This window comes from Hemiscyllium ocellatum, chromosome 36 (assembly GCF_020745735.1).
Source record: "Hemiscyllium ocellatum isolate sHemOce1 chromosome 36, sHemOce1.pat.X.cur, whole genome shotgun sequence".
NCBI classification, from domain to species: domain Eukaryota; kingdom Metazoa; phylum Chordata; class Chondrichthyes; order Orectolobiformes; family Hemiscylliidae; genus Hemiscyllium; species Hemiscyllium ocellatum.
Genome location: NC_083436.1, coordinates 21058107 through 21073294, shown reverse-complemented (window position 1 = coordinate 21073294; position 15188 = coordinate 21058107). Strand labels below are relative to the sequence as shown.

At 40.3% G+C, this 15188-nt stretch overlaps 1 protein-coding gene across 1 annotated transcript in view; it reads left to right on the top strand.

The window, feature by feature from the left end:
• Positions 1-15188, top strand: part of slc7a11 (solute carrier family 7 member 11) — a 177634-nt gene that overhangs the window by 29562 nt on the left and 132884 nt on the right. The window contains exon 2 of the mRNA XM_060851690.1: positions 2878-3004. Within this exon, the coding sequence (XP_060707673.1) occupies positions 2878-3004 (127 nt within the window). The remainder of the gene's footprint in view (positions 1-2877; positions 3005-15188) is intronic.

The window sequence follows — 15188 nt, the reverse complement described above, 5'->3', positions numbered from 1 at the left end:
ACTTCAGGTACTCAGGGACCTACATGTTTCTGCCAGATTGCTTTGTGCACAGGGCCATTCACACATCTCATGCATCTACTTGGATGTCCCTTCTGTTTCTTTGCTTGCTTCCTTAGCTTTCACTCACATTGCGCTGACTGGCCTTTCTGAATTGTGTCTGTGTTTTGCACAGATGAAAAGATGTACAATAAAGTGGGGAAACATGTTGCTGTACAGCACCAAACTACATCAATCTCACACCTCCATCATGTGTCAGCAGCTTAAGGGCAAACACACTGCACATACTTCAAGCTAATGTCTATGTCTGAAAGTCAAAAGTGATCATTTCTGAGTGTAGCAAAAGGAGACTGTGCTGATTTAGAGGGTGCTACTGCATACATTTACAAGGATCATCCAATCTTAGTTCAGGGGTTTGACCAACCTCTTCGTCCACCCACAGTTCAAGCATCAAAGTCCTCGCCTCCTGGGTTTGGGCCTCAGTAAGATTTGTAGGTGTAGAGGAGCCACAGATTGGGGTGCTGTGGAGATATCTGTCCAGGTTCTGGGCCATGATCAGTCATGGGGTCACCAGTGAAGACAGAAATTGGAAGGCTGTCACCAAACCTGGCTATAACAGGGAACTATTGTGGTTGCTATGCAATCTCCAGCCAGGGAAGCAACAGCTGAAGATGCCCAAGTAAGTAAATGAGGATGACCAGTTCCCAAATCTATCATCTTCAGTGCTCTCAGCTGGTGGAATGACAATGCAGACTAAGGGTGGCTGGGGGCGCCCCCAACCAAATTATGTCATATATTGGATCTGGCATCGTGCTTCAATGGAATTGGTGGCCATCCTATCTCACTGCCTGGCAAGATCACAATTGCACTGACTTTTTTATGCCAGTGGCTTATTCCAAGGAGCAACAGGTGACCTGAGTGACATCTGTCAATCCTCAGTGCACAAATGTGACTGGGACGTCACAAAGGTGAACTCAGCATCTCCAGCGCTGCCTTCCTTGTCATTCGAGGGCACAGGGGCCCACTAAAACCTACATAAAAGTGGGAAGTAGTTGTGGAAAAAGTATAAGAGCTTGTTCCAGAAAATGTGTTCTGACATTAATGGGAGAGCAGTGCAGTACAACACAACAAAACAGAGTTGGCTGCACAGTGGAGTTTCAACACCCCCTGGTGAATTCCAGCATCTCTTCCTCATGTGGGGTGAGGAACCTAGTGTCAGCCACCCTGTGACTGATGTTTAGAAAGGTTTTCCTGCACTAAGACAGAGGGGAGGGCTGGAAGTGGAAGGACGAGTGGTTAGTGTTGATGGGGAGCAGGAGGGATAGTGAGGTGTGGTCAGTAAGTGAGTAAGAAATGCAGTGGGTAGGCAGGGTTCATCGTTGGCAAGAAGGAGATAGGCGGGATGTGTTTGAGTGGACATGCTGCTTGCAATAGCAAGTATGGTAGCCAATGAGCCTTGTTGAGGGGGTGTGTGGAGTGGCAGAGTTAACATGAATAGTGATACCCCTGTGATTATGAGATAGCAAACTTAAGGGGATGGTGGCATGTACCCTGGTGAACTGGAGAAGGTCTTGTTTTGGCCCTGCTGGGTGTTTCTTTTCATCTTGGAGATCATTTGCTAAGTTTATCCAGACTGGCTGTGACTGGTGGCATGGCCGCTTTTAGCAGTCTAGAGTCGTTACTGCCAACCTCCTGGTCACTGTTAGAGAAACAGGGTACCAGCTTCTGTTTCTGGGCTATTTGCTTAATTACAATGGTGGAGCAGGGAAGTGTGAAAAGACCAGTTCCTTTGTTGAAGTGTGTGAGGTGCTAGGGAGCTGAGTTTTAAATATAGCACCAACGATGTAAACATTGCAAAGTCCCAGCAGAGGTGAGCCCTTCTGTCTTACTTGCTGCGGAGGCCAGTTGTATAGTTCTTGAGCTGAAAAGCAGACGATTGTTTGGGAGAAGTTAAAATGGACCATGCCGTGGCGCCCTACATGAATTGCACTGAAAATTGCTCTTTGTGGAAAAATGGGAGAAATCAGTTCATTATATAAATCCATGTGTAATTTACATTTTGCAATCTAGTGTGTTGCCTTCTGCAGCAAAGTCATGTTGCTACACACAGGCTGATCCCCGTGTCTGGTATAGGATGATAAGAAGACAAAAGATATCAGCGAGCTTTCTCTTGTAAAGAAAGTCCAACAAAGAAATTTGAATGAATACCCTGTAAGCATCAATTAGATATTTCACGCCATTGCTTATTCTAAAACTGTTGATGCAACACCTGACTATCCCCGGGAGATTTCTCACACAAATTGCCGTACATGGCAGCAATTCAGATTTGCCAGAGGAGTCCACTTGTCTAATTTTGGAGTTAAAGTGGGAAACTGTGGAATATCTGGACCATGATATCTTATAAACAGAGGACTGTGAGACCAGGTAACACAGGATATGTTGTTTTGTTATGAACTTAATACTAGATGTAATGGGGGTTGTCATTTCAAAGCAAACAATTCTGTTGCTGTGTGTAGGCACTCATCCAAGTTTTGGACTGGCTATTTTCTGTCACATCCTGATTATTTGTGGCAGACTGGGGTCTTTTTTTCTAGTTTGGCAGGAAATAAATTATGAACCAACTCCAACTGTTTCAATATAATCTCACCTCTTCCCCCACCACACTGACAAGGTCAGGAAAACCAGTTGGAACTGGCTGGTACAAAGAGTGGGGGAGTGAAGCCAAGTGGATTTTTTTCTTGATCATTTTGCATCTGCAATAAAACATCGATTGGAGATGAATACACAGCAGGCATGTCAGTTTGTGTATTCATTGATACGTATAGAAAGATGCTTTGAGAAGTTAGTTATTACTCTGATGCTGTTCCTTTCTATTGACAGGAGCGCTCTGCTATGCTGAACTTGGGACCAGTATAAAGAAATCAGGTGCTCATTACACTTACATCCTGGAAGCCTTCGGTCCCCTACCAGCTTTCATTCGAGTCTGGGTAGAACTCATTGTCATACGGTGAGTCAATTTCCACAGTTTTTCCGTTCACAAATAGGGGAAATCTTACATCAAACCCTCAAGTTCCAGTGTGTGTGTTCTTGTTATAAAACAAATCTGTGCCTGTTTCAAAATCTAAATGGGGTTGAAGTATATTTCAAGATATCGTAACCTTTGTAATTACAGACTTCCCTTTGAAAAACATGAGGGGGCAGTTTGAAGAAGGCAGTATTTTGCATTTTCTTCAGGATTTGTGGAATGTATAAAACCGTTTTGTAATTCTGGTTATCACAGAAGGAACCAGTATTGTAAATTTTGCCAATGTTAAAAAAGTTTGTCCCAGTTTCCCATGGGAAGAGACCAATTGAACCACTCTGGAATTTCAGGGCCTGTGATTTTTTTTAATATCATTCAGCATATTATCCATCCAGTTTGAGAAGTGTTCCAATTACTCAGGGCAGAATCTTGATATTGCTAATATTGCAGGAAGTAGTCTCTTGCCTTTGTGAAGTATGGGTACCTCTTTCATTTGACTCAGATGTAACAAGACTGTTATGTGGACACAATAACCTCTGTGTTGGCTGATCACTTGCATCCCTTTTTTTTCTCTTTCCAACAATCTCATTTATTAGGGAATTTCAATTCAACAAAGTCTTGGCATCACTAATGAAACTGGGCATAAATAAAGCAGCAGAACCGGAGCATAATGGCTTCTGAGAGCCATAATTAACAGCAGTGGCAGAGAGAAAGGCAAAGTTAAAAGAAAAAAGGGAGCATCAAAAAAAAATTAGTTCATTAAATTTAATTTCTAAGTCTTTCAAATGATCTTTTGTGTACAGTTGGAACTCCTAGCAACCACAAATCTCCTAGCAACCTTGGACATATATTGCAGTGCACTTCGCATGCAGCAATCTAATAGCGACAAAAAGTGTGCAGCATTACATTATGTCACCCTCCTTTAATGACAATAATGTTCTGAAGCCCAAGGAATTTTCTTTATAACACTACGTCACAACATTGGAATGCTATCTATGTGATTTTAAAACTTGTTTCAATCAAAAACTATAGTTCATCAAGAGTAGTAACCACAACACCGAGTCTGATAGCAAATATGGCTGGTACCAGTGAGGTGTAATATTCCGGGCACTTTAAGGAAGGGCTCAGATGTAAAAAGGCTGATAGACTGAGGTCAGAAGGGAAGTCCAACATGTTACATGAACCTATAAACATACTATATTGTCAATGGCAAGAGAGATGCTGTTTGGATACACACTGGGAGACCAGTTGAGCCACATAGACAGCCGATTAATGATCACTTCTTGGCCTTTGAGTGGACTACAGTGATGAGGCTAATCTTCATGGGTACTCTATAGTTTCATGACATACTGAGGGCTTGCTGCTGGTGATGGTCACACCTGGGGAAATGTCAGTGCCAGTGCTTCACAGAAACTAAATGATAGCCGTGCCCGGCAGGCTTAGTCGTCTTCCCACTATGAGGCCATCCCCTCTCTCCCCTGAAGCTGCTGTCATTAGTGGCCAGTTTTAACAATGGCACTGCTGAGCTGTCAACCTCTGATTGGGCTTATGCTGATGGTCTGTCAGTTGGCTGCCCACAGTATATCATGCTGAGTCATGCTGGCCACTGCAGCTGAAAACTGGTAGCCACCTGCTTTCAGCTCTAATCTCAGGAGTTACTGGCAATTGACAAAATACACCCCCGTTACCATACTGCAGAAACCAGGAAGCACAGGCAATGAGTAAAAATAAAAATAAATATGAATCATCACAACCTGTCGTTTTTCTCAGTAGATGTTAAAGCACCTCCTGTGTATACCCAGCATGTTTTGCTTTTATATCAAACCATAACAAATTAACTTGAATTTTAAAAATGAACAAAAAGGATAACTTAGCAAGGTTTCATTTATGCAACTGACAATGCTTTTATCAGAAAAAGATGTAGATGAATGTGCAATATCAATCCTTCACCCGTGTGTAAATTTTAAATCACTGAAATTGACTTGTGAAAGATTTGCAAGCTATTCTCTGGTTAATTTGGAATACAGCAATTAGTACATTAGAAAGTGAAAAAAAATCTTTTTTTTCCGAATGTTTATAACCCTTGCTCTGAAAAGTTCTGGCCTAATTTTTGAAGCCACCTTTGAAGACCTGCCAATGAATGCAATTAGGAAAAATTCCCAAAGGTGATTAATTCATCCAGGATTTGTGGTCACTTTTGTAGTTGAGATCTGTTCCTGCCATAATGTATTTGAAACTAATGAAAAGTTCAGTAATGCTGAACACAATTTGGAGTTTACATTGATTGTGTTGGTCTGGGGGAATAGCACTGGAAAAGCAACGTAATCCATTGGAAACTCCAAGCAAAATTGTTTTAGTTTAGCCTTTGGAGATGTATGATGTAATAAGGGGTGGACAGTAACAATTTGTTAAAGGTAGATCATACCTGACTAAACTGATTAGATTCTTTAATGAAGTAACTGAGAGGCTTGAGGAAGATCATGCAGTAAATGTTGTATATATGAACAAAGAGGCAAATAGAATTAGAGAAACTATGGTAAACTGGGTATGTAATTGACTAATGTATTGGAGGGGAGGTCAGTTGGCTGGATGGCTGGTTTGTGATGCAGAGATATGGCATATTGGCTGAAGTTACTATGAAGGAATCTTTCTCCCAACCTCTCCCCTCACCTTCGAGATGACTGGTGGTGACTGTCAGGTTAAACAACCCACAATCATCTCTCTCTATTGTGAGGGCTGCACTATGGTCCAGTAGGACTATGGCTACTTTATCTATAAAGTATAGAAGGCAGGAAATAATGGTGAATAAATATTTTTACAAATGAGCTGCACTTAGGTCAACATGGGCGTAGTTTTAACAACAGATGCCACAAAACAGTTGTGAATGAACTACAGCAAATAGAGTCATGGAATCATAGGATGATACAAGTGATGAGGGACTTCAGTTATGTGGAGAGATTGAAAGAGCTGGGATAAAAGCAGAAAGTTCTAGAAAAACTTAATATGTCTGACAGCATCTATGGAAAGAGAAACAGCATTAACATTTTGAGTCCAATATAACTTATCATCTTCATTTCCAAATTATATCTGCTTTCCTAATGGCATGCCATATCTGCAATTTATGCATCAGCCATAGATTCCTCTGTATCTCAGAATGGGGTTCTGCAGCTTCCAAACATCTAGATGACTTGTTTCTTTATTATTATTCTTGTCAAAATTGTCAATTTGGCTAACTTCCCATACTTTCTCCATTTGTGAAATCTTTGCCTTTCCACATAGCCCAACCAATGCCCCTTTGCAGCCTTGCTAAATGCTCTTCATGACTTACATTTCTATGTGTCTTTTTATAATCAGCAAATTTAGCATTCATACTGTTGATTCCTTTGACCAAGTCAATTGTACAAGTTAGAAAAAGCTCAGGCTCCAGAACTGATTCCTATGGCACCTCACTCATTATATCCTGCTGAGATAAAAATATCTATTTACATCCATTTTCTGTTATCTCTCAGCTGGCTAATTGTCTATCCATACCTGAAACATCATGAGCTTTTATTTACCACACTAACCTTTGACGTGTACCTTAACAGCTGCTATCTGGAGATCTAAGTGCAGTACACCCACTGGTTCCCTGTATCCACAGGACATACCACTTCTTCATCCAATCAATTATTCATACATGATTTGTCTTTCACAAAACCAAATTGACTCAGCCTGGCTGTCTTTAACTTTCCTAAGTGTGTTGCGATAATGTTCATAATAATAGTTCCTGACATCTTTTAAGAGAGATTTAAAAATGACATGGGAGGCAAATCTTCCACACAGAGAGAGAGGTTTGCATGTGGAATGAACTTTCTAAGGAAGTGGTGGATGTGGGTACAATAACAGTTTTAAAAGACATTTGGATAGATATATGAATAGGAAAGGTTTGGAGGGATATGGCCAGGACCAGGTAGGTGGGACCAGTTCAGTTTGGGATTATGTTAGGCATGGACTGGTGGAGCAAAGGGTCTGTTTCCATGCTGTATGACTCTATGAATATATAACTGACGCTAAGCTAACTGGAACATATATTCCTGCTGTCTCTCTCCTTCCCATTTGAATAAAGGAGTTACACTTTTTTTTCAATCAAATAGAACCTCCTCACTAAGGGCATCTTGGAAATTTAAAATTAAGGCATCAATTATATCACTAGCCACATTTTTTTAAGACCCTAGGGTGAAGTCCATTAAGAATAGAAAATGTGTCAGTTCAGAGCACCAACATATTACTCAATATGACTTCCCTGATGATGATAATTTTCTTGAGTTTTTCCATCTTTTCCATTTTCTGATGTACAACTGAAAACCACTGCAAAATACCATGTCAATTTAATGCTACCTCCCTACTTTTCATTATTAATTCCCTAACTCACTTTCTGTAGGTTTCAGTGTCAATAATAACTCTTTTCTTTCTAAAATTGCTGTGATTCATGAGCTTTCATGCACAAAGAGAAAATTGACGTCATTTGTAAGCAAACAAAAGCAAAGACCAATGTTCTAGATGGCACGACAGCAAATCTGCATTTAGAAACATAATTCACATTTTAAAATTTTGTTTCAAATTAAAATGAATGCACATTACAGACAACTGGAGGCTGGCTCCTCCTCTCCACTGTACAGACTTTCCCTGATCCTGGTCCTGATACAGCCCTTCCTCTGCTTCAGGTGCAGGCCTCATTCTTGTCCCTCTCCTGGGGCCAGTCTTGGTTCGTGCTACTAGCAGAGCTCCAGCCTCCACCTCACCTCTTCATCCCCCTTGTCACCCATGCATGCTGATGATGTCACCACAAACAGATTGCTGGCACCATCATTGGCACACTTGCACAGGGACTTCCTGGAGTCATCCTGTCATAGCTGATTCCATGTTCGCACATGTATGATGACCATTTGGCATTATGAATGCTTACACCATTTTAGCTGATTTGTAGAAGCTCTAACTATCGGTTTTTATATTCCTAGTGAGCTTTCTTTCATATTCTTAATTGTGCTGAAAATGTGTTCTTGGAAAAGCGCAGCAGGTCAGACAGCTTTTCCAGCCTGGATGTTGCCTCATCTGCTGCGTTTTTCCAGCAACACATTTTTCAGCTCTGATCTCCAGCATCTGCAGTCCTCACTTTATCCTATTCTTAATTGTGTCAAACATGTTAACCTTTTAGTCACTCTGTTTAATTTTCTGTTTAATTTTCTGTCTAAAGGGAATAATGAAGAGAAATGCATTGTTGTGGAAAGTTATAAATACCTGAAAAATCAGTGGGAATTAAACTCCACAGATATTTTAAAAGGAGATGTATTTGAAGAAGATTTTCATTTGCAGTATTATGGTGAAGAAGGTGAAGTCTGAGACTAAATAGGACAACTCTTTTACTTAGTTAGAATAACCAAGCGGAGGCTTAAAGGCTTCCTTCTGCATTCTGAGAGACTATGAATATATGGTTGTATGGGTACTGAAAAATGAGGGTTTAAAAAGGCACTTTGCTTTGCAGAAAATTACATTTGTCAATTAGCAAGCATTGAAGACCATCCTTCCCTCAACATGATCTCTTTGCTCATTGACCTTGAAGACACAGCTCTATAAACTTACTACTGCTCCTCACATTAAGAACAATCAGCTCTTTAATAGTTAAAGCTCGCATATCTAAGGAAATAATCTGGAAATTGTACCGCAGACTGAAAAATCTTTCAGATGGATAATTAGTGATGTAAGGCATACATGAGCAATTTAGCAATTTGATACTCTGCTTTTGTTGTAGTAAGTGTTCCACGTATTGCATAATACTACAGATCCAACTTGCCCTGTTTTGTGGGTTTGCTCACTGCTTTGTAAAATGTTATGTAAGTATACTGCTGCAACAATGGTTTTGCTTCTGCCTACCTTATTAAGATAAAGCTTTTGTACTTAATTATTTAAGTACCCAACAAATGAGCAAAAATTATACTTCTTAGAACTGGTTGTCATGGAAAGAAGCAATCTGAACATGATTCTGCTTCTGCTGTTTGCATCTCTGGAGTTTGTGCTGAGGCAGCTTTTCTTACATCTTCTGAAACCCTTGTGAATCTCTAACAGGGAAAATTGAATATGTGACATGTGTCAGAAAATGTAGTCACAGTCTCTTTCAAGATGCAACAGGCTCTGATCCTTGTCCTAGGCTCAACCACCCTCAGCTGCCTCATCAATGGCCTTCCCTCCATCTTATAATTAGAGGTAGGGATGCTCGCCGATAACAACACCACATTCAGCACCATTCACAATGCAGACATTAAAACAGCTCATGCTAATATACAGAAAGAAATGCTTGCCATTTCTCTTTGATGTCCAATGGCATATCCACTGCTGACTCTGTCTCCACTATCAGCATTGGCTAAAATAAGATTTGGCCAGCCATAAATATGTTATGACAGTAGGTCAGAAACTTAGAATTCAGTAGCAAGTGCCTTTCCTGCCTCCCTATTGCTTCTCCACTATCAACAAGGCACAAGTCAGGAGTGTGATGGAATATGGTGTGGTTGCCTGTATCATGCAAATCCAACAGCCACTCAAGAAGTTCAATCCCGTCAAGGACAAAGCAGGTAGTCTTGTCCACTATCTTCAGCATTAACTCCCTGCAGCACCAATACATTGTGGAAGCAGTGTATGTCATTGAGATGCTGCACTGCATTACCTCTGTTAAGTTCTTTTCCTGAGGTTTCATACATATGGTTTCATACAATTTGCATGCAACAAATTCTGCAAGCAGTTAAAGCTAGGTGGCCCCCTTTGACACTCTTCGCTGGTGTGCAAAGTCGAGTCAAAAGAGGCCCTGAACAATGAAAATGCATCCCCTTTATACAGGTCAGTTGCTCACAGGTACTCCGGCCACCCTCCACCCATAACCACCTGTTACCCCAGGTACAATGGTAGGATGATGTCATCCTTGGAGATAATGTAAATGTAAATGCCCTAATCCTGGGGAATCGTTATGCAAACAATTTCTTGACTCTGTGATTCCCCAAGACAATGTAGGTGTGATTTGTCCTAGCTTCATATTGATAGTAAATAGACTGATGGGGCAGTAATTGGCTGGTTTGGATTTGTCCTGCTCATTGTGTATAGGATACTGCCACAGCATAGCCAAAATATTAAACCGCAGCCTTAGAGATTTGTGTAAGGAGATGGGCTTTTTTTTAGACTGTAAACATAAGTACATAAGAGCACAAGAAAAAGGAGCAGGGGTAAGCCATCTGGCCAATCGAGCCTGCCCCGCTATTCAATAAGATCATGGCTGATATCTTCATGGACTCAGGTGCACTTGCCCACCACTCACCGTCACTCTTAGTTCCTTTACTGTTCAAAAATCTATCTATTTTTGCCTTAAAAACATTCAATGAGGTAGCCTCAGCTGATTCACTGGGCAGGGAATTCTACAAATTCACATCCCTTTGCATGAAGTTCCTCCTCAATTCAGTCTTTAATTTGACCCCTCTTATTTTGAAGTTATTCCCCACTAGTTTTAGTTTCACCACCAGTGGAAACAGCCTCCCTGCTTCTATCTTATCTAGTTCCTTCATAATTTTTATGAAAAGGCAAGAGACCTCCAGCTTAGCTGCAGTAGATGGGAAAATTCCACAAAAAAGTGTAGGACAATTCATAGTAAGTCATAGGGAGACACAGAATTGTCATGAAACAAAATTTAAAGTTTCCTTGGAAAAATGTCACCCAGCATTGGGTGGCACGGTGGCTCAGTGGTTAGCACTGCTGCCTCACAGTGCCTGAGACCCGGGTTCAATTCCCGCCTCGGGCAACTGGCTGTGTGGAATTTGCACATTCTCCCTGCGTCTGCGTGGGTTTCCTCCGGGTGCTCCGGTTTCCTCCCACAGTCAAAAGATGTGCAGGTCAGGTGAATCGGCCATGCTAAGTTGCCCATAGTGTTAGGTGTATTAGTCAGAGGTGAATGTAGGGGAATGGGTTGCTCTTCAGAGGGTCAGTGTGGACTTGTTGAGCTGAAGGGCCTGTTTCCACGCTGTAGGGAATCTAATCTAGCATTACTATAACACACAGTTCAACAAACTGCAGACAAAGCAAATATTGCTACATTGTTATTAAAGAGTTTACAGGTTTGGACAGACTTTAAGACAGAGAATTAAAATAACATTGCTTTAGGACAGTATTAAAAGCTTTAAAGCCGCAACGTCGAAATACTGTACAATAATTAAATCTCTGAGGACAAAAGAAAAGAACAGCATTAAAGTGCAACGGAATTAAAGCAACTTTAAAGAAATATGCATAAAGAACCACATTCACAAGAAATGGAAGGTGAAATAATACTACCAAAAAATGAATGTCACAGATAGGTCAAGAATAATGTTGGGGAAATCAGATTTGAAATTACAGAATTGCTTCAAAATTAAACAATCTCAAGCTGAAGAAGTAAATAAATCCACCAAAATATTCAGTCGATGATGTTACAGGTTGCCAACGTATAAAAGAAGACTCCAATACTTTTGAAGAAGATCCAGGAACTTTTGACAATTGCTGAAATCCCAAAGCAAATAGAATTCTTGGAAGATTCACTGACAAATCCTGAGAAGAACAACTTTCAGAAGCTAATTCAAATTTGTGTGGTGATGAAATCTACAGTCTGAACTTGAAGTTGAACTGACAAAGTAATATTGTCAATGTTGGAAGCAGGACTGCTGTAACCTGCAAAAGGAAGATCATGAAAATCTACCATCTCCAAATAATGTTAACACCAGTGGTTGTTTTACAATTGTGGAAAACTTGAAATTAATGCAGACACAATAAGACAACCATGTTGCTGGACTGTTCAAATCCTTCTCAGAAACAGTAGGGAAAAGGTCATGCACAAATTTGGTAGATTTATTTTGGAGTTTTCCCAGGCTCAATAGCTGATGAAAAAACTTGCCATTTTCTGTTAGTCCTGTGTGCTAGAAATTGTGTTGGTTTTAATTGTATTGTCTGAATTTTATGGGAGCTAACTGACAGATAGACTGCCTAAGCTGCTTCTTGCCAAAATCACAATGACCCCTGAGGAACTTCCTGAGTATGACCAAAAATGTGCAAGACTAAAGGGGAAGGGCACTAAATGAATTGTTCCTTCAGGCAGCCAACACAGACACAACAGGTCAAAGAGTTTCCTTTTGTACTGCATTAATTCTATAATTCTGCAAATACTTCAAGGAGCTGAAGCTTACACTGAAGTTAGATAAATTGCTAAGAAAGGGGTTTCAGGTTGTGCATAAATACTTGTGTAGGTAATTCGGCTGTATTTCTCTGTAGTTCAAAGGAATTATTTTTATTCCACCTGATCGGATACATTGCTAGGGCAGGTGGAACTTGAAGCTGAATTTTCAGGCCCAGGGGTTTGGAGACTCCCAGGCACCATCAGACTCTAATTTCAATGAACTCTAAGTCATTTAGAAATGGATCGTTATGATAGTTATTAAATTAGTAGCTTTATAAGCTAATCTATTGAATGGCTCAAAGAATATAAGAACTGGGAGTAGGAAATGCACACCCTCAAGCCTACCTTCATTTGAAACAATCATGACCTATCTCATCTTGGCTGCAACTCAGCTGTCCTGCCTGCTTACCACAACGCTTCAGCCCATTACTACTTAAAAATCTGTCTATCTCCATCTTAAATTTACTCAATATCCCAGCATCCACCAAAGAATTCCACAGATTTTTGACCCTTTGAGGGAATTGATTTCTCTTCATCTCTGTTTTAAATCTTCAACCTCTTGTTCTAGATTACTCCACATGTGGAAACATTTTTCTATGTCTACTTTGTCTATCGCCTTCAGCATCTTAAGTATTCAAATTGGCTCTCTTTTCATTCTGATAGACCTGAGAGAGTACAGGCCTAAGCTACTCAATCTCTCTTCGTAAGACAAACCTCTCATCTCTGAAATCAATGTAGTGAACCTCCTGTGAACTGCCTCTAATACAATTACATCCCTCCTCAAGTAAGAGAACCAAAAATGCATACAGTACTCCAGGTGCAGTCTGACTAAAGGTATTTTCTAATCAACCTGATCAAAGGTGGTATTTTATTGAACCCAGATCTCCTAACTCAGACATGGGAAATCAATACATGCTAATCATGATCCTATCATTTAAGTAAGATCCAACTGGTCTTTTAGTTCCTAATGAAGGACTTATGCCCGAATGTCGATTCGCCTGCTCCTCGGCTGTGCTTTTCCAGCACCACACTCTAAACTCTGATCTCTAGCATCTGCAGTCCTCACTTTCTCCTCGGTCTTTTAACCAAGGAAATATGGAGTCAGCAATTGCTTGATTGGCATTCTGCCCATTATTGTAACATAGGTCTGCCATTCTGGGTATGAAGAAGATAACTCTGATTGTCTTTGCCACCTCCAGATTTGTGACCTTGAAGTACTTTGTTTGAGCTCCTTTTGGTGGAAATCCAACAATGTCTCTCTTAATCCCTCCATTGCTGAAACCCATCAATTTCCATCACTTATTGAAATGTTGTGTTTTTGTTTTGTCCAGAATCCTTTCTTTGTTTTCAGCCCCTCTTCTTCACTCTAAGTCTGCATTCTTACAAAGTGCCCTGAAATGAAAAATGAGCATCCAGTCCAAATGGTTGATGGTCAACTCAATAAGTTGAACATTGTACTCCTTATCTGCTGTTTTATCAGCTTACTGCTTTAACAGGATTTTGCTTTATTACACCATCATTTCCCAGTAGAGTTCTGTTTTTACATGGAATGTAAAATCAGAAGAGCCAAAGTCTATTGGATAGAGCTAACACAAATGAGATCAACACTCCACCACATCAATAGATGCACATATCAGTTTTAGGATATGAGTTAAGTGTAACTGGGATTTTTTTTAAAACAAGGCTTTATCATGTTGGTTGTGGAATTTATAAGGAATGGCTGCCATAGTGGACCAAGCCTGATACTGCAATCCCACATTCCACCTTCTTCCTGGCTGATTCTCCTGAGAACCAACATTTGCTAAATAACATATTTCATGGATCTTAGAGTCTGGTACTTGACAAACATGGCCACTTCATTAGATACCAGCACCAGTGCAATAGGTGCCAAGGCTCATAGCTATTTGACATAAAGTGCCCTGTGATACATGTAGCATTGACAGAGTACCTGTGAAATTCTCGACCAATTACCAGGGATCCACTTGGGAGTTCAAGAATTTGCATTCTATAGTCATAGTTATTCAAAAAGTTACGGCCCATTCATAAAATATTAATTATAGTCTTTGCTTTCAATAATATTGTTGAATTGTGATGGGCAATGAGCTGCAATGGTGCCATTTCTTGCATGGTATAGCGGCATTTGGCTGCAATGTAACCAGTGGTTCAAATGTTTCTTTTTATTTAGTCAGAAAATGCAGATATCCAGCAGACCAAACTTAAAAATATATATACCTTCCTTCCCTGAAGTGTTACTTTCTGAGAGGGGGCATCAATTTTAAAATCTAGCTTCGAATCCCAATGATACAAAAGGTTACTAAATGTCATCAAACTTGCAATAATGTTGCATGAAATGGTTTTGTACCACATTGTACAACTAACTCAGTTACATATCAATCAATTGTCCAGCTCAGGAAAAGTGGATTACATTTATTAAAAAGTGACCGTGTTCCTCAAGTACCAGACTCTAAGACGTCTGAAAAAAACAATTTAGTGAATGTTGGTTCTCAGAAGCTAATTCTCTGCCAGGAAGAGGGTGGGATGAAAGATTGCAGCATCAGGCTTGGTCCACTGTGGCAGCCATTCCTTATAATTTCTAGAATCATCATGGTAAAGACCTGTTCTCAAAAATCCCAGTTACACTGAACCCATGCCCTAGAGCTGGCAATTGCATCAGTTGATGTGTGGGAATTGCTGATTTCACTTGTGTCATCTCTATCCAATACTCTTTGGCTCTTCAGTTTTGCGCAACTTCCATGTAATACAGGAGCAGTGCTAGGCAATGATGGTGTAATTGAAGCACGTTCAAGGTAAAATGATTGATCAAAAGACGAAGGCTTTGAGTTTAGATCAGACCCAAAAATGTGCAGCTGGTGGGAAAGAACACATTACAAGTACCTGTTATCAGGGTCAAAGGGAAAATGGATTTGATGTTCGCGAATTTGATCATTTGCT